Here is a 27,660-nt window from a genome sequence, read left to right as displayed (position 1 = left end):
ACACTTTAACACTTTTGTCAGATGCCAGATTTGCAATTTCTGACGATAATTTTGTCTTCAGGTAAGCAGCAAAGCCAGTTCGTAATGAATCAGTCCTGCCCCTCTAGTGTTTTTCAACCTTTGCAACATTAAAACATTTGGGCTTCAACTGCCAGGAATCCCCACAAAACATGCTGGCTGGGGAATTCTGTGAGTTGAAGTCCGTACATTTCAGAGCAAAGATGGCTAATCTTTTTTGGGTTGGAGTGCCCAAAATACAATGCGTACATGTGTCCCGCCCCTTGCACATGCACACGTGAGCCTCCATCAGCCGAGGTGGCGCAGTGGTTAAATGCAGCACTGCAGGCTATTTCAGCTGACTGCTAGTTCGGCTAGTTCAGCAGTTCGGCGGTTCAAATCTCACCAGCTCAAGGTTGACTCAGCCTTCCATCCTTCCGAGGTGGGTAAAATGAGGACCCGGATTGTTGGGGGCAATATGCTGACTCTGTAAACCGCTTAGAGAGGGCTGAAAGCCCTATGAAGCGGTATATAAGTCTAACTGCTACTGCTATAGCCCCCTATAAGCGCCATCCCCCACACATGCACCCCTCCCCCCACATGCGCACATGACCCACACAGGTGCCTTACCCCACGCATGCGCACGTGACCAGCACACACGCCCTGCCCCCCCACACACATGCATGGCAGAGACCCAAAGATTAGCTGTCAGCGGAGGGCGGCGTGCATGTGTAGCAGAGCTGAATTGAGCCAACGGCTCGTGTGTCATCAGAGAGGGCGCTGCATGCCACCTCTGGCACATGTGTCATATGTTAGTCATCACAGCCTTAGAGCTGCCAAGGTTGAGAAGCATTGCTCTAAGGGGAAATAACTAATAAAAAATAACTTCTTGGAATCAAGCTCAGTTCTGATGATTTCATGGACCCATCACAGCTACCCTTACATGGTGAGCCACTGTCTTCTTCAGAGATGTAGTTTCAGTTTCTCCACTTAGGAATCTCCTGCAGATCTCCTAAACCTGACTTTGCAACCTGCTGAGATGACCTGAACTTCTAACTTCTAACCTGCTTTGTGCACTCTGTCTCCACGACTGGGCCCAGGTCTTCAGAGACATCACTATCACTTTCCACACGAGCCATCGGAACACAGATAAACACACTGGGGTTGGAGATGAAGTCATCTTGGTTGCTCTTCTCGCTCACTCGGGAGCTGCTGTGACTTTCTTTGGAATTATGGCCATCGCTTCTCAGTTCCACCTCACTTTTCTCCAAGTCACATTTTACTTTCTTGGTGGCTGCTTTCCTTTTCCACCCCAGAGCTCGGAGGAAAATGGTCAGGGTGGCCTGTTTTGCAACATGGAGCCCTCTGTGGATCCTAGCAAAGGCAATCTTCAAGTTGTTGGTCTCCCTGTCCTCTTCTGGGAGTGATTTCAGGTTATCGGTACTGAAGGAATTCAGCAGAAGGGCGATGAACAAATTGAGAACCTCAGAGGAAGGAGAAAGCAAAAAGTTAATAGATGCAACTTATTATTAGATGAAGAGGGGGGGATGGATGGATGGATGACAGATTAGATAGATAGATTAGATAGATAGATAGATAGATAGATAGATAGATAGATAGATAGATAGATAGATAGATAGATAATTATTGATAGACAATAGATGATAGATATAGACAGATGTTGATAGATTAGATAGATGGATGGATGGATGGATGGATGGATGGATGGATGGATGGATGGATGGATGAGATAGATAGATAGATGATAGATAGATAGATAGATAGATAGATAGATAGATAGATGATAGATAGATAGATAGATAGATAGATAGATAGATAGATAGATAGATGATAGATAGATAGATAGATAGATAGATAGATAGATAGATAGATAGATAGATATGGATGGATGAATAGATAGATATAGAAAAGGGATGGATGAATAGATAGATATAGAAAGGGATGGATGAATGGAGGGATGGAGGGATGGAAGAATGGATGATAGATCGGATAGACAGATAGATGACTGATAGATAGATAGATAGATAGATGGATGGATGGATGGAGGGAGGGAGGGAGGGAGGGATGGATGGATGGATGGACGGACGGACGGACGGACAGACAGACAGACAGACAGACAGTAACGAGAAGAAGGAAGCTCAGGGAGACTCACCACTAAATTCCCAATCACCATCACCATCACGAAGACCAGCAGGCACAGGGACCGGTCAGCCACCACCATGCAGTGCCACATGGTCTCAATCCATTCCCCACACAGGATTCGGAAGATAATGAGGAAAGAATGAAAAAAATCCTCCATGTGCCAGCGAACTTTGCAAGTGGGATCTAACTTCTTGCAGGAGAGTTTATAACTGCTCCCAAACAGTTGCATCCCAAATACAGCAAAAATAAAGACGATAATGGCCAGGACCAGAGTGAGGTTTCCCAGAGCATCCACTGAATTTAAGATGATTTTTATCAGGGTATTTAAGGTGGGCCAAGACTTTGCCAGCTTGAAGACTCTCATCTGTTGAAGACGAAAAGATCAAATCAGTTTAAAATCAGTTTTAACAATAAACAGAATAACTTGTCGGGTTCTGGGTTCAAAGGTAGCTAAGGGGAGTAAGAGGTCAAAAAAATTGAGATAAAGAGCCCAATCATGACCCTTTCATTAAACATTCATCCCATCCCTGTCAGTGGTCCATAAACTGAAAATATTGTCCATTTACTTGTGGTAGTCCTCAACTTACAACAGTCCATTGAATGACCATTCAGAATCACAATGGTACTGAAAAATGTGACTTACGACTGTTTTTCATAGTTATAACCGTTGCAACACCCCCACTAGAGGTGGGTTGCTGTGGGTACGGCAGTACCGGTCGTAGCCGGGAGCAGCTGAAGGCATAACGGTACAGTGGCTTATTTGCTCGCGCCCGTGCTCCATAGCTGTTTTTATGGCAAACTGCAAAGTGCACATGCGCGCATAAAGTGTAGTGCCTGCGTGAGCCCCAACAAGCAGCTGGTTGTCACAGGGGCGGTAGATTGCGCATGCGTGCAAAGCGCACGTCCGGCGCATGGACAAACAGACTGCAATCAACATACCAGTAGTGACGGTAAGAGCAACCCACCATTGACCCCCCCATGGCCATGTTATCAAAATTCAGGCACTTGGCAATTGACTCATCTATATGACCGTTCCAGCGTCACCCGGTCAGGTTTTACGACCTTCTGACAAGCAAAGTCAACGGGGAAGCCAGATTCAGTTAGCGACTGGGCTACTAACTTATCAACTGCCGTGATTCACCTAAGCCGCAGAGTCAAGGAAGATCGTCAAATGGAGGAAAAACCCACTTAAGCAAATGCCTCACTTAACAACATAAATTTTGGGCGTGGTTGTGGTTGTAAGTCGAGGACTACCTCCAGCTCCGAAGCCACAGAACAAACAGTTACCAGCCTCAAGGTTCTCAGGACAGAGAAGCTGCCCTTCTTCCCTCCCTTCTTTCCTTTCCGGTTCTCCTCTGTCTCGGTGGACGTGCTCAGCTCAACGATGCTGATGAGGACAATCACGCTGTCGAAGACATTGGAGCGCTGCTGGAAATAATGGTAAGGGTCCATGGCCACGATCTTCAGGATCATCTCCGCCGTGAAAATGGCGGTGAAAATCTGCCAGGTTTAGGGAGAGAAGAAATAGAAGAGTCAGTCCTGAGGAAAATGAGGTTGGCTGCTTCACGCTTAGTAGATTTTATTCTGTCTTCATTACTTTATAAGTAACTGAACATACCTAAAACTCCTTCTTCCTCTTCTTTTTCCCGCCACAACAACCCTGCGAGATGGTTGGGCTGCGGGAGAGAAGGTCTGGCCTACCCAATTTGCTTTCGTGCTTAAGGCAGGACTAGAACTCTCTGTCTCCTGGTGATTGGCCCAAAGTCACCCAGCTGGCTTTCATGCTTAAGGCAGGACTAGAACTCTCAGTCTCCTGGTGACTGACCAAAGTAATCCAGCTGGCTTTCATGCTTAAGGCAGGATTAGAACTCTCTGTCTCCTGGTGATTGGCCCAAAGTCACCCAGCTGGCTTTCCTGCTTAAGGCAGGACTAGAACTCTCTGTCTCCTGGTGATTGGCCCAAAGTCACCCAGCTGGCTTTCATGCTTAAGGCAGGACTAGAACTCTCTGTCTCCTGGTGATTGGCCCAAAGTCACCCAGCTGGCTTTCATGCTTAAGGCAGGACTAGAACTCTCTGTCTCCTGGTGATTGGCCCAAAGTCACCCAGCTGGCTTTCATGGCTAAGGCAGGACTAGAACTCCCAGTTTCCTGGGCTTCACCAGTAGAACAAACTGACTCACTCTGTCTTCCATATATTCAGCCTTCGTTTGTCACAGTCTGTTTGTGATCCATGATTGGTTGTTTTATTACTATCCATTCAAACAAAGAGAAGAGTCAACAGGAAGATTAAAAAGGTAAAGATGGCAGGTGTGACCACACAATCAAGGACTTGCCCCCCTTTTATCAATACAGTTTGTTTAATGACTATTCGAAGTCACAATGGCACTGAAAAAAATGACTATGACCATTTTTCACACTTACAACCTTTGTAGCATCCTCGTGATCATGTGATCAAAATCCAGATGTTTGTCTGTGTCCCAAGATCATTTGATCCCCTTTTGTGACCTCCTGACAAGCGAAGTCAATGGGGCAGAGCCAGATTCACTTAACAACTTTGGCAAGAAAGGTCACAAAATGGGGCAAAACTCACTTAACACAAATGTCTCACTTAACAACAGAAATGTTGGGCTCCGTTGTGGTCGTAAGTTGAGGACTATCTGTATAGCAACATGTTTAATATTTTTAAACAAGTCCTCCCGCCCTGCAACTACAACGTTGGTCAGCCGACAGTAAATTAAAATTCTCATAAATAATCAGCAAAGAAGTTGCAACAAGGAAAGGAAATCCATAGAGATCTCCTAACACTCCAGCCAAAGGGAACAACCGAATCCTATAGATGTAAAATAGGGGTAGATTCTTTTCTGCTACAGGATTTGCTTACCATGTTACCACATGAAAGAGCTTGTTCAAACTGAGGGGTCATTTTGTAGTGGTCCAAGGCCATGAAGAGAGTGTTCATCACAATGCAGAGGGTGATGATGAGGTCGGTAAATGGGTCCATCACAACCACACCCACTTTCTTCTTTATTTTCTGCCACAGAGGGCAACAGTTCCAGATAAGATACTTGCGGGCTAACTTGCTCAAGAAGCGAGGCCATTTTCGATCTGATTCTTCAAGCTCTAAAGAAGGAGGAAGAGGAGGAGGAAGAAGAAGAGGAAGAGAAAGGAGAAGAAGAGGAAGAGGAGGAGAGGAGGAAGAAGATAGAAGGGAGAAGGAGGAGGAGAAGAAGAAGATAGAAAGAGGGAGGAGAAGAAGAGGAGGAGGAGGAGGAGGAGGGGGAGAGGAGGAGGAGGAGGAGGAAGAGGAGGAAGAAGAAAATAGAAAGAAGGAGGAGGAGGAGGAAGAAGAAGAGGAAGGAGAAGGAGCAGAGGAGGAGGAGGAAGAAGAGGAAGAGGAGGAAGAAAAAATAGAAAGGAGGAGGAGAAGAAGAGGAGGAAGAAGAAGAAGATAGAAAGAGGGAGGAGGAAGGAAGGAGGAGGAAGAAGAAGAGGAGGAGGAAGAGGAAGAAGAGGAGGAAAAAGGGGAGGAACAAGAGGAGGAAGAAGAGGAGGAAGAAGAAGATAGAAAGAAGGAGGAGGAAGAGAAGAAGAGGAAAAAGTGGAAGAAGAAGATAGAAGGGAGGAGGAGGAGGAGAAGGAGAAGGACATAGAAAGAGGGAGGAGAAGAGGAGGAGGAGGAGGAGGAAGAAGAAGAGGAGGAAGAAGAAGATAGAAAGAAGGAGGAGGAGGAGGAGGAGGAGAGGAAGAGGAAGAAGAAGAAGATAGAAGGGAGGAGGAGAAGGGGAGGAGGAGAAGGGGAGGAGGAGAAGGAGGAAGAAATTTTTACTGACCTAGGCATTTTACTTTTTCGTACGGATCAACCTTTTAACTTTGGTTGAGAATGTACCAATTGTATTCCTTTTTTTTTACTTCTCTGCAGATCTTTCCCTGAAAAGATCCAATGATCTCTGATGAAATTCTGACATTTCTGATAAAACATGTTTTACTTCAATAATTGAAGGAGTTTTGGATGGTTAGGAATCAAGCTGTTTTATTTTTCAGCTGCTGTTTTTTATGCTTAAAAAAACACTTTTGATTGCAAATCCCATACAATAGAAAATTTCACAATTTTCAAATAACGGACCATGAATAATACAGCTGCCCAGAATCACCTCACGGGAGAGATGGGTGGCATAAAAGTATAATAAATAAAACAAACAAATAAACAAAAATAATAGATTCCCCAAATCTACAATTCTTACTGGAAAGGAATTGCTACAGTAATAATCTTACTTTCTATAAACTATGGTAGCCCAGTGGTGAGAGTGCAGTACTGCAGGCTACTTCTGCTGCCTGCCGGCTGCCTGGAATTTGGCAGTTCAAGTCTCACCAGGCTCAAGGTTGACTCAGCCTTCCATCCTTTTGAGGTGGGTAAAATGAGGACCCAGATTGTGGGGGGCAATAGGCTGATTCTGTAAACCGCTTAGAGAGGGCTATAAATCGGTGTTTAAGTCTAAGTGCTACTGCTAAGTGCTATTGCTACTTATGCAGCCACTCCTTGACAGCCATTCATTGAGTCACAAAGATTCAACAGCCATGAAAAAAGCGACTTAGGACTGATCCTTGCAGTTATGACCATTGTAACACATCCATGGTCTCATGATCAAAATTTGGGTGCTTGTCAAACTGGCATGTATTTTCCCAGAGTCGTGTGATCACCATTTATTATCTTCCCAGCTGGCTTCTGACCAGCTAAGTCCTTGGGGGAAACTGGATTCACTTAAAGACTGCATGATTCACTTAACAATGATGGCAAAAAGGTCGTGTATTGGGCAGGACTCACTTAACCTTAGGGGACCTGAGGTTAAAATGTATGAAAAACAGTTGCTGGAACTGGTTAGTTTAATGAATAGAAGGACTAGGGGAGACATGATAGCAGTCTTCCAATATCTCAGGGGTTGCCACAAAGAAGAGGGAGTCAAACTATTCTCCGAAGCACCTGAGGACAGAACAAGAAGCAACAGGTAGAAACTAATCAAGGAGAAAAGCAACTTAGAACCGAGGAGAAATTTCCTGACAGTGAGAACAATTAATCAGTGGAACAACTTGCCACCAGAAGTTGTGGTTGCTCCAACACTGGAAGTTTTGAAGAAGATGTTGGATAACCATTTGTCTGGAACGGTATAAGGTTTCCTGCCTAAGCAGGGGGTTGGACTAGAAGACCTCCAAGGTTTTTTCCAACTCTGATATGATATGATATATATATATACAGTATATCGATATATGATATATGATATATGGCATACGACATATGATATATGACATATGATATATGATATATCATATGATATCCATCTCCTTGCTTAGCAACAAAAGTTCTACAAAAGAAAGCTTCTACCTTCAAGGACGCTGGTGATAATGCTGACCGCACTCGGTGTCCGTTGCCTCTGAAGTGGCTGGTTGTAATAATCAACGGACAGTCGATGAACTTGAACCCTCTTGTTAGCTTCATCATACAAAGACATCTGCAAAAAGATACATACAATTGATTTAGTTATAAATATTCCTCCACTTTGGACAAATACGACAACTTATACAGCAGACAAGTCAAAGGACTCTTAAAACTGAAATATGAGTTCTATACAGGTAGTCTTCAACTTACAACTGGTCACTTAGTCACTGTTTGAAGTTACAATGAAGATACTTACAACCTGGTTCCAGACTTCTGATGATGCCATGTTTGCATGCATGCGTGCACACACACACAAACACACAGTCACATAACGGCATTTCTGATTCATACTGTGTTTCCCTGAAAATAAGACAGGGTCTTATTTTCTTTTGACCCCCGAAATAAGCGCATGGCCTTATTTTCAGGGAGGGCTTATTATTTTGGAGGTGCAGGAGGGGGTAAGCATAGTCACCTCATGGCTACTGCTGTGTTGCAATATTTTCAGGGGAGGGCTTATTTTAGCGCATGCACTCAAAAGCCCGATTAGGCTTATCATCTGGGGAGGCTTATTTTCAGGGAAACAGGGTAGCAAATGGGTCAACTTTTCATCTGTTTCTGGCTAAAAAAGATTTTAGAATATAATGACTCGCTTAACATTGTGTTCCTTTTCCTGTTCCTTTTCAAATTGATAAGGAATTGTAGATAATTCCTTTGTTCTGAAGAAGTGGGCGATTAAAGCAACTTTAATTTAACCCCAATTCTGTATGTATGTATGTATGTATGTATGTATGTATGTATGTATACATGTATACATGTATATACATACACACACACACACACACACACACATATATGTGTGTGTTCTGACCCCCCCTTCTCTGTCCAGGAACGAAAGCCAACACAGACGTACAAAAGAATGTTTTAATTAGTCCAAGCTCTTGTTGGCTGCAAGCCCAAATAAACAAAGGTAATAGCTCTGGCAGAAAGTCCTATAACTCACAAAACACTGCAAACCCGGCTTCTCTTATCAAGCCACTTATCCAAGTTAGCTTCTCTCGGTTTGTGAATACGAACAAGACCCAGAATGACAACGTTGACTTCTGCCACCAGGGCGTGGCACCAGCAGTCTCTTTTATCTGCAGGAGGGGATCTTGATCAGCATCAGCTGTTCGTAATCACCTCCTGTAGTTACTCCTTTGTTCTTTACGCTGAGTAGCCCTCCGCCTGCATGCATCCTGATACAACTCCCAAATGTTTTCATGAACATTCCTTTTGATCCAATGCTCTGCCGCCACCTGGTGGCCAACCAGTCTCTCCTGCTCAGAGTCGATACCCGGTCCAGGGTCCTCGACCTCCTCCAAGGCCGACTCATAAGCCCCCTCACTATCGGAGTCTGGCGACAGCTCTAACAGTTCCTGCTGGGCCACAACACGTGTGTGTGTGTGTGTGTGTGTGTGTGTGTGTGTGTGTGTGTGTGTGTGTGTGTGTATTTTGTGTCACAACCCCGGGTATGCCCAAATATGGCAGGAAGCATACTGCTTCCTTTCTCTGTCTATCGGCTCATCACAAGAGACCCTCCAGACAGAAAGCCATTATTTTTACTGTTGCCTTTGTTACATTTGTGTTGCATTTGTGCTGATAAGCACTTGTGCTGCCCTTTATTTATTTATCAGCATAAATGACACACACACACACACACACACACACTACTCTGTTGCATGCCACAGAGCATGAGGTATTATAAGAACTGTGATATTAATAAATAGATAAAGAAATAAGGGTGTTAAGACATTTCAGTATTATCATGCGGTACTATGCAGTATTATATTTCATAATATTATATTTAGCATTTCTTTTTTTTCCCTTTCAGACCATATTTCAAAATTCTTATTACTATCTTTTTTTAGAGGGTGGTATTCTGTCTGGGAATTGCGCAGCAGCAGGTGTCCAAATGGAGTCAGAGAACGGACACAAACTTGTAGTTTTATATAAATAGTTACAGTAAATAAGAGAGTCAGGCAAACAGAAGCAGAATAACAGAATAAACGAGAGTTGGAAGGGGACCTTGGAGGTCTTCTAGTCTAACCCCCTGCTCAGGCAGGAAGCCCTATATCAGTGTTTCTCAACCTTGGCAACTTGAAGATGTCCGGACTTCAACTCCCAGAATTCCCCAGCCAGCATTCGCTGGCTGGGGAATTCTGGGAGTTGAAGTCCAGACATCTTCAAGTTGCTAAGGTTGAGAAACACTGCCCTATATCATTTCAGACTAGTGGCTGTCTAATTGATAGGTTTTTGTAAACTGTGTCATATTTAATCTATACCTCCACAACCAGCTTTGCTTCTTTCTCCCCCACAATCCCCCCAACCTAAATCCTATATTAATCAAATTGCTCTGTGCATATAATGAAAGCAGTCCTCTGACATTCAGACTAAAATAATTACATGAAACGCCATTGAAACTAACAATAGTTACGCCATTTCAATGAAGTTCACACTAGGACTAGCTTTTTTCAAATATGTCTTATGAATTGCATAAACTTAAAGAGGTAGCCTATAAATAAATTCATTAAATAAATATAATTCATTATAACCACATAACCTATCAAGGTGGTTATTAGGAGTTAAAAATAACTCCACGTTACTCACTTACCTACTCACTCAATCAATCAAATGATTATAATATGCATGTAATCCTTGGTTTACAAGAGTTCATTTAATGATCATTCAAAGTTACAACGGCACTGAAAAAAAGTGGCTGACAACCAGTTTTCACACTGTCATGCCATCAAAATTCAGATGCTTAACAACTGGTTCATATATATGACGGTTGCAGTTTCTCCCAGGAGTCATGTGATGCCTTTTTGCAACCTTCTGACAAGCAAAATCAATGCCAAAGTCAGATTCACTTAACAACCATGTTATTAGCTTAACAGCTGTGGTGATTCGCTTAATAACTGTGGCAAGTAAAGTTGTAAAATAGGGCAAACTGTCACTTAACAACCGTCTTGGTTAGCAACAGAATTTTGGACTCAACTATCATAAGTTGTGGACTCACTTGTATAGTATGAAGTACAGTTGATATAATCTCAAAGATATGACCCCCTTTTAAGAAAAGACTAGCCGATAACTCGTCGTTGCCTGAGTATATATTTATAGGGGGAAACGTCCAGACCAAATATAATTTCTAATGTTGGAATTTCCCCCTTACCAGAGGGAGCCCCCTTGTGGAGTACTGTGAAGACATTACCATGGCAACTCCACTGTGCTGTGCAGTATAAGCCATTTTAAGGCACAACACGCTGTATCTTAACAGAACACACATCCTGAGGGATGTTAGGTTGGTTACTCCCACAGGTTTTTTTCAGAGAATAAGTCAAATGTGCACCAAGTTTGGTTGAAATTGCTTGAGGGGTTCCAGAATTATTCTAGAACGCTCACAAACACACACACACTGCCATTAGATAGATAGATAGATAGATAGATAGATAGATAGATAGATAGATAGATAGAGATAGAGATAGAGATAGAGATAGAGATAGAGATAGAGATAGAGATAGAGATAGAGATAGAGATAGAGATAGAGATAGAGATAGAGATAGAGATAGAGATAGAGATAGAGATAGAGATAGAGATAGAGATAGAGATAGAGATAGAGATAGAGATAGAGATAGAGAGATATCTATATTTGGGATCCTTCAAAAGACATCAATATCAAATATACAACACTGTACAGCAGTGTATGCGTAGCTACATCTGCATCATGAAGAGCCTATGAAGCATAACCTCATGTATGAATAATTGCTAATATTTTCAACTCACTTGGTTGCTCATTCTGGGACTTTCCATAACAGGAGGGAGCAATATGCCTTCTCCTGAAAGAGGTTCCATGTTCAAAGACCTCATTCCACCAGGTCCCACCAAGGAGATCATCCCGTTGCAATCATCTCCGGCGTTCCATCTATTGGATTGCATGTAGTTAGGAGTAGCTGGATGGGATACATAGCTGGCTTGACTCTGAGTGCTTACTCTGCGCGTAGGAAAAACATAGCCACGCTCCATCTCCCCAACACTGTTGGATTCGTCATCCCCACATTCAGTCTTGGCTCCAGTCTCTTTTCCTGATAGGTGGAAATTGAAGACACTCTCATGACTTGGCCTCCGTTTTGCTGGGTTTGAATAAGGCCCATAACCATAGCTGGAGATCTGCAGGGAACAAGGATGGGAGAAACAAAATGCAATGCAATATTGGCATACATTGGTTTCCATCAGTTATGGAAGTTCTCCAAATAAATAAATTACTGGTAAAGGAGAATATTTATAGCTCAGGGTTGAACTGAGGGGTCCTTGATGCTGTCTGAGTTTGGTTGTTTTCTTGCAGACAGCCCATTAGCACCTATGAAGTTACTTAGTAGTAAAATGCCTGCAAGAAAACAACCAAGCTCAGAGACTAGGTACCAAGGATCCCTCAAATAAAATGATGGACTGTTAATCTACTGCCCAATGCAGCAAAAATATGAAAGTCTTGGACTTCCCTTCAATAAAGAATGTTTTTTATGATTTATTTCTGCAACTTATTTTGGGGGCATATGTATAGAGATTCTCAATCATTCAGGTCATGGTTGCGTTGTGGTCCACCGGCAGCCTGTGGAGCTGGCAGCTGAGTCGGACAGTGAGGAGGTTGGGGAGGAAGATGGGCCAGTCCTGGAGTCTGGGGAAGGCTCTGATGAGGGCTCTGCATTGGAGGCAGAGAGGGGAACAAGGCCATCTGATAGTGATGTGCTGCCTCTGGAGTCTGGCATCAGCAAGGCAGAAGGACAGTGTGAGCCTGCTCCCGGTGTGCGCATGCACAGACTGCCAGAAGGCAAGCTAACAGTTAAGACAAAAGGGGCGACTCGGGAATAAGGCTTGGAGATGATTGGCTCTTCCCATAAGACATAAAAGAGGAGAAAATGAACATGAGCCTTTGCAGAAAACAATTTGTTCATTCTGGTTGGTTCATACTCTGAGAAACTCAGTTTGACTCTGTGCTCCGTTTGGCCTTGCAAAACTAATTGGCAATTCCATCTCTGGCAGAGTTTCAAAGGAGATAAAGGTGGGCGCTTATCAGCATTACCCTGAAAGACTGTGGCAGACTTCTGTCGGACTCTTCACAGGCTATTTGTGAATCATTACGGGCTGTGAATGACCATAATTCACAGCCGTTTAATAAAAGAGGGTTTTTGGGACTAAGCGTGTGATTTATGCTTTATCATGAGGTCAGAACTTTTCCAAAAATCAATGGACTTTCTTAGGTTTTTTTTTTCTTTGAAAGCATTTCACTTCTTATCCAAATGAGCCTTCCGATCTTCAGTTGAACTGAAGAAGCTTCTTGGGTGAGAAGCAAAAATGTTTTCAAGAAAAAAAAACTGAGAAAGTTCTGTTGCTTTTTAAAAAGCACTTTTGGGACAACCATGGTCTGGATGATTAAGAATCTCCATAGATGGAAGGAAGGAGAGAAGAAAGAGAAGAAAGGGGGGTAGGAAGGAGGGAGGGAAGGAGGGAGGGAAAGAAGGAGGGAAGGAAGGAGGGAAGGAAGGAGAGAAGGAGAGAAGAAAGGAGGGAAGGAAGGAGGGAATGTAGGAGAGAAGGAAGGGGGGAAGGAAGGAGGAAAGGAAGGGGGAAAGGAAGGAGAGAAGGAGAAAAGAAAGGAGGGAGGGAAGGAAGGAGGGAAGGAGAGAAAGAGGGAAGGAGAGAAGGAGGGAGGGAAGGAAGGGGAGTAGGAGAGAAGAAACGAGGGAAGGAAAGAGGGAGGGAGGGAAGAAGAAGTAGGACCGTTGTAAGATAAGATAGATCTATGGGATGTTAAAAAAGCAATCTTCCAGTATATTGTCAACAGTAGGGAAAAATTGTTATAAATACATATTATTAATAACAGTTATGAGATCATGTAATTGTGAATGTATATATGAAATTGATAAAATTAAAATAATAATTAAAAAAAAGAATCTCCATAGATGTTTTCAAAGAAAAAAAAACCCCAAAGAAATCCTGTTGCCATTTAGGATTACTTTGAGGACCCAGGGTTGGGGAATTTTTATTTTTTTATTTTTACAAAAAAGAAATATTAAATTGCACAGTATGGACTGCTTTTCTATGTCACTTCTTGAAGGTAAATTTACTTTAAAAACGTCCGTACAAGTGTTTTTAATCAGCAACTGGTGATTTGCATATTGGAGTCAAGTTTTCTCAATTGGTACATTTTATTTTCACAGCTTAAGCTTCCAGTTTTGCAAGAGCCTTTTTTTCAAAAGTTAAAAGGAAGGAGAGTATTACAGGTAGTCCTCAAATTACAACCATAATTGAGCTGAAAATTTCTGTTGAAACAGTTGTTAAGGGAGTTTTGCCCTCTTTTACAACCTTCTTTGCCACTGTTTAGTGAATCACCGCAGTTGTTAAGTTAGTAAAATGGTTGTTAAGTGAATCAGACTTCCCCATTGATTTTGCTCGTCAGAATGTCACAAAAGGGGTGTGATACACAAACACACAAACCTACACACAAGCCCATGACGCTGCAACCATCATGAATATGAACCAGTTGCCACACATCTCAATTTTGATCATGTGACCATGGGGATGCTGCGATGGTCGTAAGTGTGAATTATAGTCATAAGTCACTTTTTTCAGTGGCGTTTTAACTACGAACATTCACTAAATGAACTGTTGTAAGTCGAGGACTATCTGTACTGTATATAAGCAAAACATAACACTAATGTACTGTTTTCCGATGACTATCATTTGAGGCTGGCCCCGAATCTTCCATGCTTAGTTTCTTCTTTCGGTTGCTTCGTTCTTTGTCTTCCTTAGATGTTGGAGACACTTCGAAGGAGCTAACAGACATGCTATCATTTTCTCTGGCATTTAATACCTGGATTGTAGAAAGAGTGAAAGAGAACTATAAAACTCTATTTTCACATGCATGCTTTTAAAAATATCACTATTTAAAAGGACAGCTTCCCAGATGCTAGTTTACCTTGTTTGCCAAAAACAGGTGTCTCCAACCTTGGTAACTTTAAGAGTTGCGGGCTTCAAGTCTTAAAGTTCAAGTCCACAAGTCTTAAAGCTGCCAAGGTTGGAGACCCCTGGTCTAAAAGACTCCCAAAATAATTGCGATCTTTTCTCAACTGTAATATTTTTTAATATTCTCCTGTTAAAAATACCTCTGGTATATCATTGCAAATCCAAACAAGATAGCCTTCAAAAGCATAACAGAACAGTAGTTCTCCATCACCTCCCCTAGCATTGACTCCAAAAATATTTATTTGAAATTTCTCTCCAATCTTTCATGCAGGACATTCAAAGTCACACACATAATGTTCCCTCCTTCCTTGCTAATATGAGCCATTTCCTTCTTCCTTTTCTCCTGGCACACATAGATATGGTATATGTTCTTGGTCTCACTTCCTTGTGAGGTGAGGTAGTTAGGTAGGCTCTAGGCTTTGCTATCTCTCTATATACATATATGGCTGTGTGTGTGTGTGTGTGTGTATGTTCCAGCATAACTCTGGAGCGCCTCAAGCAATTTCAACCAAACCTGATACACAGATGACTTTCTCTCTGGAAAAAATACTGTGGGTGTAACTAACCTAACACCCCTCGGCTGTGTGGTCTGTTAAGATACAGCCTGTTGTGCTTTAAAATGGCTTCTACTGTACGGCTGTAAAATGGATTCTACTGTACAGCGCAGTGGAGTTGCCATGGTAACAGCTTCACAGTACTCCACAAGGGGGCTCCCTCTGGTAAAGGGGAAATTCCAACATTAGAAATTATGTTTGATCCGGACATTTCCCCCCTATAAATAAATACCCGGGCAACGCCGGATTATCGGCTAGTTTCCTATAAACAAATATTTTTTCTGTTGTAGTCACCAAACTTGCTTTAAGTAGTCAAGCCAGATGGTCTGATAAAAGTGTAATCATAGGAATCATGGCAGTTCAGTGGTCAGAATGCAGTATTGCGGGCTAACTTTGCATTCCCACAGCCTGGAGTTCGATCCTGACCAACTCAAGGTTGACTCAGCCTCCCATCCTTCCGAGGTCGGTAAAATGAGGAGCCAGATTGTTGGGAGCAATAGGCTGACTCTGTAAAGTGCTTGGAGAGGGCTGAAAAGCACTGTGAAGCAGAGTACAAATCTAAGTGCTATTGCTATCATTGCTATACAAGCCCAGGGGGGGCAGTGGTGGGATTCAGCCAGTTCGCACCTGTGCAGGAGAACCAGTTGTTAACTTTCTAAGCAGCTCAGAGAACCAGTTGTTGGAAGAAATCTCCTTTTGTTTTTTTCCCCACTTTACAGGACTAATCCTGTAAGGAAGGCAGGAAGGAAACATTCTGGTGTTGTTTCTAGCCTCATCTTTATTGCCCAGCTTACAAAAACTGCCTCTCCGGTTAACCCTTATTACACTGTAACAGCTAAGGCCCATTGACATGAGAGACATTGAGTTGGCCATGCCCACACAGTCACATGACCACTGAGCAATGCCTACCCAGCTGGTCATTAGGACAGAGATACGTAAAGATAAAGGTAAAAGTTCCCTTTGCACATATGTGCTAGTGGTTCCTGATTCTAAGGGGGCAGTGCTCATCTCCGTTTCAAAGCCGAAGGCCAGCATAAAGACGTCTCTGTGGTCATGTGGCTGGCATGGCTAAACGCCGAAGGCACATGGAATGCTGTTACTTTCCCACCAAAGGTGATTCCTATTTTTCTACTTGCATTTTTAATGTGCTTTCAAACTGCCATGTTGGCAGAAGCTGGGACAAGTAATGGGAACTCACTCCATTACACAGCACTAGGGATTCGAACCGCTGAACTGCCTACATTTCTGATCAACAAGACCAGCATCTTAGCCAGTGAGCCACTGAGTCCCTTTAGGGCAGAGAACCAATTGTTAAATTATTTGAATCCCACCACTGTTGGTGAGCCTGCAAGGAGCGGGGTGGGGTAAGATCATTGAAAAAAAAAAGTCAATATGGCAGCCATGAACATACAATTGAAGCCCCTCCCTATTTCCTGAAATGTATTTATATATGATGAAATATGTAAAAATGGGAGGGGCTTCAATTACACACTTGTAACTGACATCTTAGCTTTTTTTGGACTTCCTCTGCCCAGGTTTATCCTTTCTGCAACAAGTGGAGGCTTGCACAATGTTCTTTTAGTCGTTTTAATGAAAGCAGCCAGAGTTATAGAAACCTTTTGCTCTTCTTTTAGCATTTCCATGGCTTCCTGTAATTTTTCCGCTTTGGCCTTTGTTTCAGCAATGGTGGCCTTGCTCTGTTCTTCATAAGCCATGGTGACCACAGCTAAGATTAGATTGACCAGATAAAACGAGCCCAGAAAAATGACCAGCACGAAAAACAGCATGTAGATCTTCCCAGATGCTCTCAGTGTCTGAAATTAGAAGAGTAGATTAACCAATTGTGAGAAGCTTTGTATCACAATATATTATTCTTTACACTGTTTCCATCGTCCCTTAATACATTAACAGAGTCCACCATGGTTGAGTAATCAGCATTTCCACTAGATTACTGACAGTCAAGCTGAAAGAAGCAGAATGAGAAAATGGGGTGGGGGGTGGGGAATCCTTTACCCAAACTTCCTCAAACACCTAAATATGTTTTCCACACCTAATCCACATATCAAAGGATAAGGTCTTCAAGCACAATAGAGTTAGTTAAATTAGTTCTTGAAGAACTCCATGTTTACAAGAATAAACATCGCACACACACACACACACACACACACGACCTTCAAGTGTCACCCTAGAATTAGCATGTAGGGATTTCCATACCATGATAAACTCCCCCATAAATGTCTGTTGCCGTACCCCATTTCTCTACAGCTGCCCCTAAAGGCAAACTGTTTGCTTTTAGGAATAAATATTTCTTCTTTCCTTATAGCTCTGGATCTCATTTTTATTTATTTTTGTGCAACCCCAGCTCGAGTTGGAACCCCAAATAATTCTTCTGACACAATCTTTGATTAGCATTTACAGAATTACTGAATTACAGAGTTGGAGCAGTGGGGGGTTTCAAAAATTGTTCAAACCTACTCTGTGGGTGTGGCCTCCTTTGTGGGAGTGGCTTGCCACCCATGTGACCAGATGGGAGTGGCTTGCCGCCATGTGACCGGATATGAAGATGCCGACGACACTTGTCAGAACCACCTTAAATTACCTCACACGCAGCACTGGCATGCATGAGAATAGGATGTAAACTTGTTTTTTAAAAGGCATCTTTGGTTTGCGTTAAAACAACTTCAACACACGCAATGTTCTGATTGCACCACAAACGCAGGAGTCATCCTTCCCTTTCACAGAGGCACTGAGTTTTATAAATAGGAGCATGATAGTGTAGAATAATCGTATCCAAGGACCAGTGGTGGGTTTCAAAAAATTTTGGAACCTCTTCTGTAGGTGTGGCCTGCTTTCCGGGTCCACTGGTGGAACCTCTTCTAACCGGTTCGGTAGATTTGACGAACCGGTTCTACCGAATAGGTGCGAAGTGGTAGGAACCCACCTCTGAGTTGGAGATAACCTTGGAGGTCTTCTAGTCCAACCACCTGCTCAAGCAGGAGACTCCTATACCATTGCAGACAAATGGGCACCAAATATTTTCTTTAAAACCTCCCAAGAAGGAGCAGAGCACCCACAATTTCTGGAGGCAAGCAGTTCCATTGATTAGTTGTTCTCACTGACAGGAACTTTCTCCTTAATTCTAGGTTGTTTTTTTTCTCTTTCCAGCTCTTACTTCTTTCCCTGCCCTCGGATGTTTCAACTTCAACCATTCCCTCCCAGCTGCTCCTATTCTAGAGCTATGTGGTACCCATCAGTGGAAACTTACACTCTGCTAAGGGGTGTAATCATTTTGATAAATGTGCAATCAAGATTTACAGTGGATTGAGAAATCAGCAGTATGGGAATCTTTTTTTAAAAAAATATTGGTGATTAAATGTTATAATTAACATCTTGAAGTAACAATGGCTGGAGACATTAATAAAGTTTTAGCTCCTTTATTAAATCAGAATAGGATGCCCCAAAGATTAGCTCCATAGGCCTTGCTGTGTTGCCCCACCATTGTGGTGTTGTGGGCTCACTGAGCACCAAGGAATACAGTGTTACAGGAATACAGAAATTCCAGGAATACAGATAATATTCTCTGTAGGATCCTTATCAGAAGTGGGCTGCTAATCTTTTTTACTACCGGTTCAGGTGGGTTCCCACTCACGCTCCTTATCCTATAGGTTCAAAGGTCATCCTGGGTACTCAGCTAAAGCAAGCAAGCAATTATATTTGCACATCTCTCTCTGAGGGAGATAGGCAAGTATTACATTTTGATCAACAAATACTGGGTAGCAGAGATATTGGAAGATGCTGAAGGCAGAGGTTGATTCTACTCAATCAGAACTGAGCTGGAAGGGACCGTGGAGGTCTTTTAGTCCAACTGAAGCAGTAGGCTCTATACCATTTCAGACAACTGGTTCTCCTGCCTTTAAAAACCTCCAGTGATGGAACACCTACAACTTCTGGAGGCAAGCTGCCTAGATAACTTTCAACCAATCACAGGAGATGGTGAGTTCTAATCCTGCCTTAGGCATAAAAGTCAGCTGAGTGACTTTGGTCCAATCACTCTTTCTCAACCCAACCCAACCCATTTCACAGGGTTGGGAAAATAGAAGGGAGAAGGAGATATCTTCGCCTCCTGGACTTGTTTATAAAAAATAAAAATAAAGCTGATATATAAATAAAATGGCTATTTGTTACAGCTTTGTACCCCTGTCTAGTGAAGGACATCCAGCAGGTGAGAAATGGCTGGGCCTATTTATTAATGTCCTGTTCCTTAAATGGAAAGTTAAGTCCACCCATGTCTTTCATGACACTCCAAATCTTAGGCAGAGTCTAACAGTAGGACTGACCCAAGCTGTCCCACATCTTGACCAACTTGAGGTGCTCCAAATGAGGAGTACCAAAACTGTGCAATGAACATCAGAATATGAACAGCTTGCCTCCAGAAGTTGTGAATGCCCCAACACTGGAAGTCTTTAAGAAGATGTTGGATAGCCATTTGTCTGGAACGGTATAAGGTTTCCTGACTAGGCAGGGGGGTTGGATTAGAAGGTTCCACCACAAAACCGCGCTCGACTAAACCGTGCCCGAATAAACCGTGTCGCTGACATCATCAACAGGGTGACAACAGCGCGGAGACAGAAGCACGCTGTAAACCCTAAACCTAAAATTAACCCCTAAACCTAAACCTAACCCCGCTAAACCTAATCCTAAGCCTAACCCTTAACCTAACCCTAACCCTAACCCTAACCCTAACCCTAACCCTAACCCTAACCCTAACCCTAACCCTAACCCTTAACCTAACCCTAACCCTAACCCTAACCCTAACCCTAACCCTAACCCTAACCCTAACCCTAATCCTAACCCTTAACCTAACCCTAAACCTAACCCTAACCCTTAACCTAACCCTAAACCTAACCCTAACCCTTAACCTAACCCTAAACCTAACCCTAACCCTTAACCTAACCCTAACCCTAATCCTAACCCTTAACCTAACCCTAAACCTAACCCTAACCCTTAACCTAACCCTAAACCTAACCCTAACCCTTAACCTAACCCTAAAGCTAACCCTAAAGCTAACCCTAAAGCTAACCCTTACCTTAAGTTGAATCAGCTTGCTTTCAAAGCGCTATTTAAAGTGCCCTTCTTTCTCCGCGCTGGCTGTTGTCGCCCTGTTGGCGACGCGGTTTAAACGGGTGCGGCTTAGTCGAGCGCGGTTTTGACAGGTCACAGGACTAGAAGACCTCCAAGGTCCCTTCCAACTCACTATTGTATTGCATTGTATATATGTAGAATCAGAGGTGATATTCAGCTGGTTCGGATTGAAATCAGCTCTATGCCATCATATTTAGGCATGTTTTTGAGGCTGGGCACATGCACGGAAGGTCCATGCACGAACAAAGCACATGCGTGGAAGGTGTGTGCACAGGGAACCAGTGGTAATAAAATGCAAAACCCACCACTATGTAGAATCTTTGCTCAACATTCTTTCTAAAACTCCAAAATAAGAGGAACTGGGCAAAAATGCAAGTTGTGGAAACCAAGCATTCTTTCCATTAAATTTTTCATGGTATTTCCCACAATTACACATTGCCTACATGCCTAGCTACTTATCAAGCTGCAGGGATCCCCCTAATCTTTGAGAGATTCCCAAGCATTGATCCAGTGACCCCATGTAGTCTAATTTATTTATCATTCTCAGGGTGAGCTCAGACGAGGGGAAAAGAGTTTTCCGTTCATGGAGTGAACCTACCAGCACTTCAGGCTGCGGGAGGCCATCATAATTAAAAATACTCCCCTGTGCTAACAATATTCATGCTGCCTTCCTTTACTTTAGGATGCTTGGGGGACCAGAGATGGGGTGTAAACATTTTATTAAATCAGTAAATAAACTCTGCAATCAGGTCAAAAGAGAACATACACCAGCAGCCAAGCAGGGAACTAAGCAATAGATTTCATCCAATAGAATAGATTTGTGCACGGAGAGAGCTTTCTTTGAGTAAATGCCTGTGCAGATTCTCAATCATCCAAGTCATGGTTGTCCCAAAGGTGTTTTTTCCAACAGGCAACTTAACTTTCCTGTATTCCCCTGCCCCCCTGAAAACAGGTCTTTCAAACACTCCCAAAAAAAGTTTTACACCCATTTGCACTCTGATTCAGGTGACTCTGAGGATACAGATACCGTATTTTTGCAGGGTATAAGACACACTGGAGTATAAGACACACCGAAGTATAAGACACACCAAGGTTTTGAAGAGGCAAATGTAAAAAAAAGGTTTTTGTACTCTGCAAAACTCCCAAAAATGTCCCCGGTGTTTGTTTTTTTTCAAAAAAGGGGCATGGATAGCCTTTAGGAGGCTTATAGAGTGCTCTTGAGGGCTGCGGGAGGCAAAATTGAGCCAAAAAAAAGGCAATTTTTTCGCTCATTTCTGCCCTCCACAGCCCCCAGGAGCACTCTGAAAGCCTCCTAAAGGCTATGCATGGTCATTTTGGTGAAGGGGGCGGGGTTTCGGGAGGCAAAAAATGCTGTATTCAGTGTATAAGACACACCCAGATTTTCAGCCTCTTTTTGGCAGGAAAAAGGTGCGTCTTATATTAAAAAAATATATGGTAATCCCTCAAGTGGCCTTAACGACTCTCAGCGGGGCAAACGGACCAGAGGACTGCAAAGAAAATGAATCCTTCTATTTTCTACCAGAACTAAAGAAGCTTCTTGAATGAGGGGAAGTGAAACCTTTCCAAGGGGAAAAACAAAAAAAGAAATTCCAATTTGGAAAAGCCCATTTGCGACTTTGCATGAGGAAAAGCAACTTTAGCAAAGCTGCAGAGAAATTTTAAAAAGAGCTACACACACACACACACACACACGCACACACACACAGACACACACAGAGACCTGTTGGTAGAGGCGTTCCCAGTAGTCTTGCGTCATGAGGCGGAACAAGGACAAGAAAGCCCAGCCAAAAGTATCAAAGCTGGTGAAGCCAAAATCAGGATTATCTCCGACTTTCAGGCATGCGTATTGTGGTGGGCAGGTCCTAAAAAAGACAATGTTCTCATTTAAAGTAGAGTCCGGGTAGTCCTCAATTCATGACCATATTTGGGACCAGCCACTGTATCTCTAAGACAGGGTTGTCAAACTAAAGGCCCGCGGGTCAGATCCGGCCCTTGGGGTGCTTAAATCTGCACTGCGGGGCTGGCCTGGAAATATCACTGTCCCATGGTGCTTCTGCGGACCAAAACGGGGCACAGGGGGGGGGCACCTGCAGCCTCCACGCAGCCCGTTTTTGGCTGGCAGAGTACTGCTGGAGGCCGTCCTCATGCCCTGCTTTGTGTCTGTTCCATCTGTCCCCCCCCCTGCCCCCCCGCTGGCCCCCAAAGAAATCCGGTTTGACATCCCTGATCTAAGTGGATGTGGCGATTAAGAGATTCCTCTACTTGTAACAATGGCAATTCTGACAACCCTAATTGCTGTTGTTGAGTGAATCCCATATGGTCGTTAGGTGAGGACCTACATCAGGGGTGTCAAAATGGTGGCCTGCAGGCGAGATGCGTCACGCGCAGGCCACGCCTCACCCCCAGGCTCCGCGAAGGAGGGAAATGTCATGAAACGTCACATAACGGCAAGTTTGGCACCTGTGACATACAGGGATCCAAACTATTGATGGAATATGCCTGCAGTTCAATCCCCACGCAATCCCCATTGAAGTTAGGGGGCTGGCCTAAGTGTAAAGTGACATCCGTTAAGGGGGAGGAAAACCCTGCTAGCTGAACTTCTTAAGTGAAAATAATGTATTTTGCTCTAAATGTTTTTTTATGTCCTTGTTTATGCGTTTGTAGGCCATAGGATACTGTGAAACTCTCCATCTGTTCAAGTTTTGATTCGCTAGATTTGACTTTTGTCTTTAAGTAAGCGTTTCGGCTTTGGGGCCTATGGGGGAAGATGTTTCTCTTACAACATTTAGAATTAGAGACTCCTATGTAGGAGTGGAATGTAGTTTGTTTGGGAAGTTAAAACTTGTCTCATGTAGGTTTTTAAGGTTTATTTTTTTCCTGGTGCTCCTGTCTACTGAAAGGGACATTTTTATTTGTCCTTTCTTGGTATTTTATTTTTTCATTGTTAACTACTCTCAGTTCATGGTTCAACTGCAGAATCCAAATTTGATGAGTACAGGTAGTCCTCGATTTACAACCATTCATTTAGTGACAAATCGAACTTACGACAGCACCGAAAAAAGTGACCTATGCCTATTTTTCACTCTTGTAACCATTGTAGCATCCCCATGGTCATGTGATCAAAATTCAGCCGCTTTGCAACTGACATGTACTAATGACGGTTGTCGTGTCCCGGAATCATGTGATCCCCTTTTGCAAACTTTTGACAAGCAAAGTCAACAGGGCACTTAACAACGGGGTGACTCGCTTAACAAAGGTTGCAAGAAAGGGTCATAAAATGGGGCATAACTCACTTAACAGCTGTCTTGCTCATCAATGAAAATTTTGCACTCTATTGCGGTCGTAAGTCGGGGACTGCCTGTGGTCACAGCAGGAACAATAGGGGGAAAAATATCCAGATTCTTATCCTGTTGAAATGCAGCCATCCTGAGCTTTCAAATCAAGGGAGAAATTTTCAAATATGCAAATAATAGCTAGACCCACTTACCCTCCATCTGAGCCATTGCGACACAACAAATAGTCTTCAGTGCCCTTTTTCAGTTGGTAGTTTTCTGCAAAATCAGAAAGACCAACTCTATAAATAATGGAACAGCTCCTCAGGCCCATGGTTTTCGATCGTCAAAATATTAGGATGTCCGGCAAACAACTCATCCCGGTTTTCCCAAACTTTCTTCCATTCCATCTCTCCAGATTCTTCTGAAACATCTTTCTCTTAATATTCAGTCAAAAATACATCTTTATCCCCCCCCCCCCTGCCTTTCTGGATATGTTGTTTTTAAATACAAAATTGCTAATATGCATTTATGCAGGAAAGTAGTTTTCAGCAGCATATCCTGAATGAAGCCACATTGTGTGTGTGTGTGTGTGTGTGTGTGTGTGTGTGTGTGTGTGTGTGTGTGTGTGTTCGTTCCAGCATAACTCTGGAACATCTGGAGCAATTTTAACCAAACATGGTACACAGATGACTTACTCTCTAGAAAAAAAATACTGTGGGAGTAAGACACCCCTAAAGCCCCTCGGGATGTGTGTTCTGTTAAGATGCAGCCTGTTGTGCCTTAAAATGGCTGCTACTGCACTGCCGTAAAATGGCTTCTACTGTACAGTGTTGTGGAGTTGCCATGGTAACGGCTTCACAGTACTCCACAAGGGGACTCCCTCTCGTAAGGGGGAAAATCCAACATTAGAAATTATGTTTGGTCTGGACATTTCCCCCCCCCCCTATAAATAAATACCCGAGCAACTACGGATTATCAGCTAGTTTTAAATAAAAAAAGATCAAGACAATCTCCCTACATCCTGAGGTTTTTTTAAGTCCCAAATATGAGATTGAATTCTTACTGCCTCATTCTGGGATATATATCTTTCCCCCCATTTTCCATACGTAGCGCAAAGAGGAGGCCCAAATATACGATGCCTTAATTGTCCTGGCAGGAGCTTAGGTATCTTACCTTTATTGTTGATGAAAGTATCATAGGAAATATTACTTATGCTCTGATTGATAAATTCCGTATAGTTCCTGACACATTTCTGTTTCAGGTGCCCCTTGAAGAGTTGGAGGCCAATGAGGGCAAAGACACTCAAACAGAAAACAGTCAAGATCATCACGTCTGTGAGTTTCTTCACCGACTGGATCAAAGCTCCAACAATAACCTTCAGACCTGCAGGCAGGTACAAGAATGAAAGAAATGTCAAGATCATAAGAACTGGGGGAACATCAGCGCTAGTGATATTGCCTAGTTTGGGTAATGGAAACAAGAAAGCAACAAGGATCCCTGGAAAACCTTTAATCTCAACATAAAAAAAGATGCGGAGACTCTAGAAAAAGTGCAGTGAAGAGAAACAAAGGCTAGAGGCTAAAGATACGAAGAAAGGTTGCAGCAATTGGGTACGCCTAGTTTCCATGATGGCAAACCTATGGCACACGTGCCAGAGGTGGCATGCAAAGCCCTCTCTGCTGGCATGCACGCCATCGCCCCAGGTCAGATCTCTGTGGCGTTTCTTTTCGTGAGCTGCTGCAAACGACAAAAACAGAAGCTCACAAAAAAAAGAGAGAGAGATCTTACCTCTTGCCACACTGACAGTGTTGGGATGCCCTGCCAGCTGGCCTTCGGGTCTCTGCTGTGCATGTGTACATGTCCATGACCTTTCCGTTTGGGCATGTGTGCATGCACGCAGTTTGGGCACTCGGTGTCTAAAAGGTTTGCCATCACTGGTCTAGTTTAATGAAAAGAAGGACTAGGCATGATGTGATAGCAATCTTCCAATAGCTCTGGAGCTGCCACAAAGAAGAGGGGGGGTCAACCTTTTCTCCAAAGCACCTGAGGGCAGGACAAGAAGCAATGGGGGGGGGGAACTAATGAAAGGTAGACCCCCCCACATAGAATTAAGAAGAAATTTCCTGATAGTGAGAGCAATTAATTATCTTCAGACCTTGTGGGCCCTCCAACACTGGAGGTTTTTAAGAAGAGATTAAGAGATTGTCTGAAATGGTATAGCTTATAATGCTTGAGCAAAGGGTTGGACTAAAAGACCTCCAAGTGTTGCAGAAAATGACAGGCTTTAGACTTCTCAGGATACAGGAAAGGTTTATTTGGCAGCCAGGTTCAGAAAGCCAGCCCATGGCTAGCATTGCAAGTTCTGAACAGCCTTCATTATCGAAGCACGTGTTCTTATACATTCTCAAAGGCAGCGTAACACGGAGACACTTAACTCATTTCTTAGTGGTTACCTTGAGGAGAAAGCCTTATAAGGAGATGGGGTCTTACTTCTCCTTTTGTTACAGGAATGGCTTACGTGTTATTAACGAACTTTATCTGAACCTTGTGGTTTGGACTTTTGACGTAGGGACGTTGGCTGGAACATCTTGTGGTTAGGCACTTGCTTCCTGTTCTTTTGCAAGCTGCAACTCTGCCTATGTGGCTTTTTAATGTAGAAGTAAAGGGGCCCCGAGAGGCTGTCCAGCCTGACCCAGTAGGTTTCACACTTAATGTCCAAATCTCACTTTATGTCCTTCTTTATAAGATCCCTCCCAACTCTGTTGTTTTGTTATTCTTATCACCATGAGAAATTATTCCAAAAAAATCATACCTGGGACAATGGAAATTGTTTTCAATGCTCTCAACACTCGGAACATCCGAAGGACAGAGACATTTCCCAGTTCAATAAACTCTCCTATATACCTGTAACATCAACATACAGCAAATGTCAGTGTTAGGCCCTGCTCCAGATCCGGGAGAGAGGGTTGATTCTGTTTAAACTCCCATTAAGCATCACCAATCAGTGGGAAGAAACAGCTATCAGGAATTGATCAGAGTACCAACCTCTGTCTAGTCCAGCAACAATATTATTATTATGGTCTTCTCAAACATAGAAGTGGTGTGGTGGCCTAGAGGCGGAGCTCTCGACTCACAATCAGGAGGCTGTGAGTTCGATCCTAGGTAGAGGCAACTATTTCTCTGAGAATATATCTGCTGAACAAAAATCCACATTGGTGACAGGAAGGGCATCTGGCCATGAAAACACTTTGCTAGCTCCATTCAGTTTCCCAGACTCCAGCCCGCAAGGCATTATGGGGTCCTTAAATGAAGATGATGGTATTACACACATAACGCCAGAGAGAGAGAGCCGAGGTGGCGCAGTGGTTAAATGCAGCACTGCAGGCTACTTCAGCTGACTGCAGTTCTGCAGTTTGGCTGTTCAAATCTCACCGGCTCAGGGTTGACTCAGCCTTCCATCCTTCCGAGGTGGGTAAAATGAGGACCCGGATTGTTATTGGGGGCAAATATGCTGACTCTGTAAACTGCTTAAAGAGGGCTGAAATCCCTATGACGCGGTATATAAGTCTAACTGCTATTGCTATTGCTATGTTCAGACTGGATTTGACGTTTTTGTCACCTTGTTAAGTTCTTCACAAAGATCTGGGATAAACAGATGCTGTCATTTAATAATATTAAAGGTATCATTGTAGAATGTAAACTGTTTCATTTAAAGCTGCCTATTGCAATTATTATGATTTAAGGTTTTAAGGTTTTATTTGGTTTGTATGCCGCCCTATTCCCGGACGACTCAGGGCGGCTAATCGGAAGGGGAGGGGGGTATAAAATAAAAATAAAAAGACAAACAATTTAAAATACACCAACAGTCGTAACCTCGGATGGGGCTGGAAAATTCAACAGCCCCAGGCCTGCCGGAACAGCCAGGTCTTAGTTGCTTTGCGGAAGGCTGGAAGGTGGTAAGGATCCGGATCTCAACGGGGAGATCGTTCCAGAGGGCCAGAGCAACCACAGAGAAGGCCCTC

At 43.2% G+C, this 27,660-nt stretch overlaps 1 protein-coding gene across 1 annotated transcript in view; it reads right to left on the bottom strand.

Moving 5' to 3' along the window:
- The window catches only part of LOC106539743 (sodium channel protein type 5 subunit alpha-like), a 65,444-nt gene extending 38,907 nt beyond the window's left edge, over positions 1-26,537 (bottom strand). The window contains exons 1-12 of the mRNA XM_087712432.1: positions 26,451-26,537; positions 24,812-25,021; positions 23,851-23,914; positions 22,084-22,225; positions 16,817-17,014; positions 14,345-14,494; positions 11,410-11,793; positions 7,537-7,663; positions 5,041-5,279; positions 3,448-3,660; positions 2,171-2,524; positions 1,062-1,481 (exon numbers count right to left, since the gene is read on the bottom strand). Of these exons, the coding sequence (XP_087568558.1) occupies positions 1,062-1,481; positions 2,171-2,524; positions 3,448-3,660; positions 5,041-5,279; positions 7,537-7,663; positions 11,410-11,793; positions 14,345-14,494; positions 16,817-17,014; positions 22,084-22,225; positions 23,851-23,914; positions 24,812-25,021; positions 26,451-26,496 (2,547 nt within the window). The 5' untranslated portion in view covers positions 26,497-26,537. The remainder of the gene's footprint in view (positions 1-1,061; positions 1,482-2,170; positions 2,525-3,447; positions 3,661-5,040; positions 5,280-7,536; positions 7,664-11,409; positions 11,794-14,344; positions 14,495-16,816; positions 17,015-22,083; positions 22,226-23,850; positions 23,915-24,811; positions 25,022-26,450) is intronic.
- Between the last annotated feature and the right edge of the window lie 1,123 nt (positions 26,538-27,660).

The sequence above is a fragment of the Thamnophis sirtalis genome, unplaced genomic scaffold (assembly GCF_051295495.1).
Source record: "Thamnophis sirtalis isolate CommonGarterSnake01/CBP01778 unplaced genomic scaffold, rThaSir2_p1.2 scaffold_4, whole genome shotgun sequence".
NCBI classification, from domain to species: Eukaryota; Metazoa; Chordata; class Lepidosauria; order Squamata; family Natricidae; genus Thamnophis; species Thamnophis sirtalis.
Note: the sequence above shows the minus strand (reverse complement) of the source record. Positions and strands in the feature narration are given on the sequence as shown.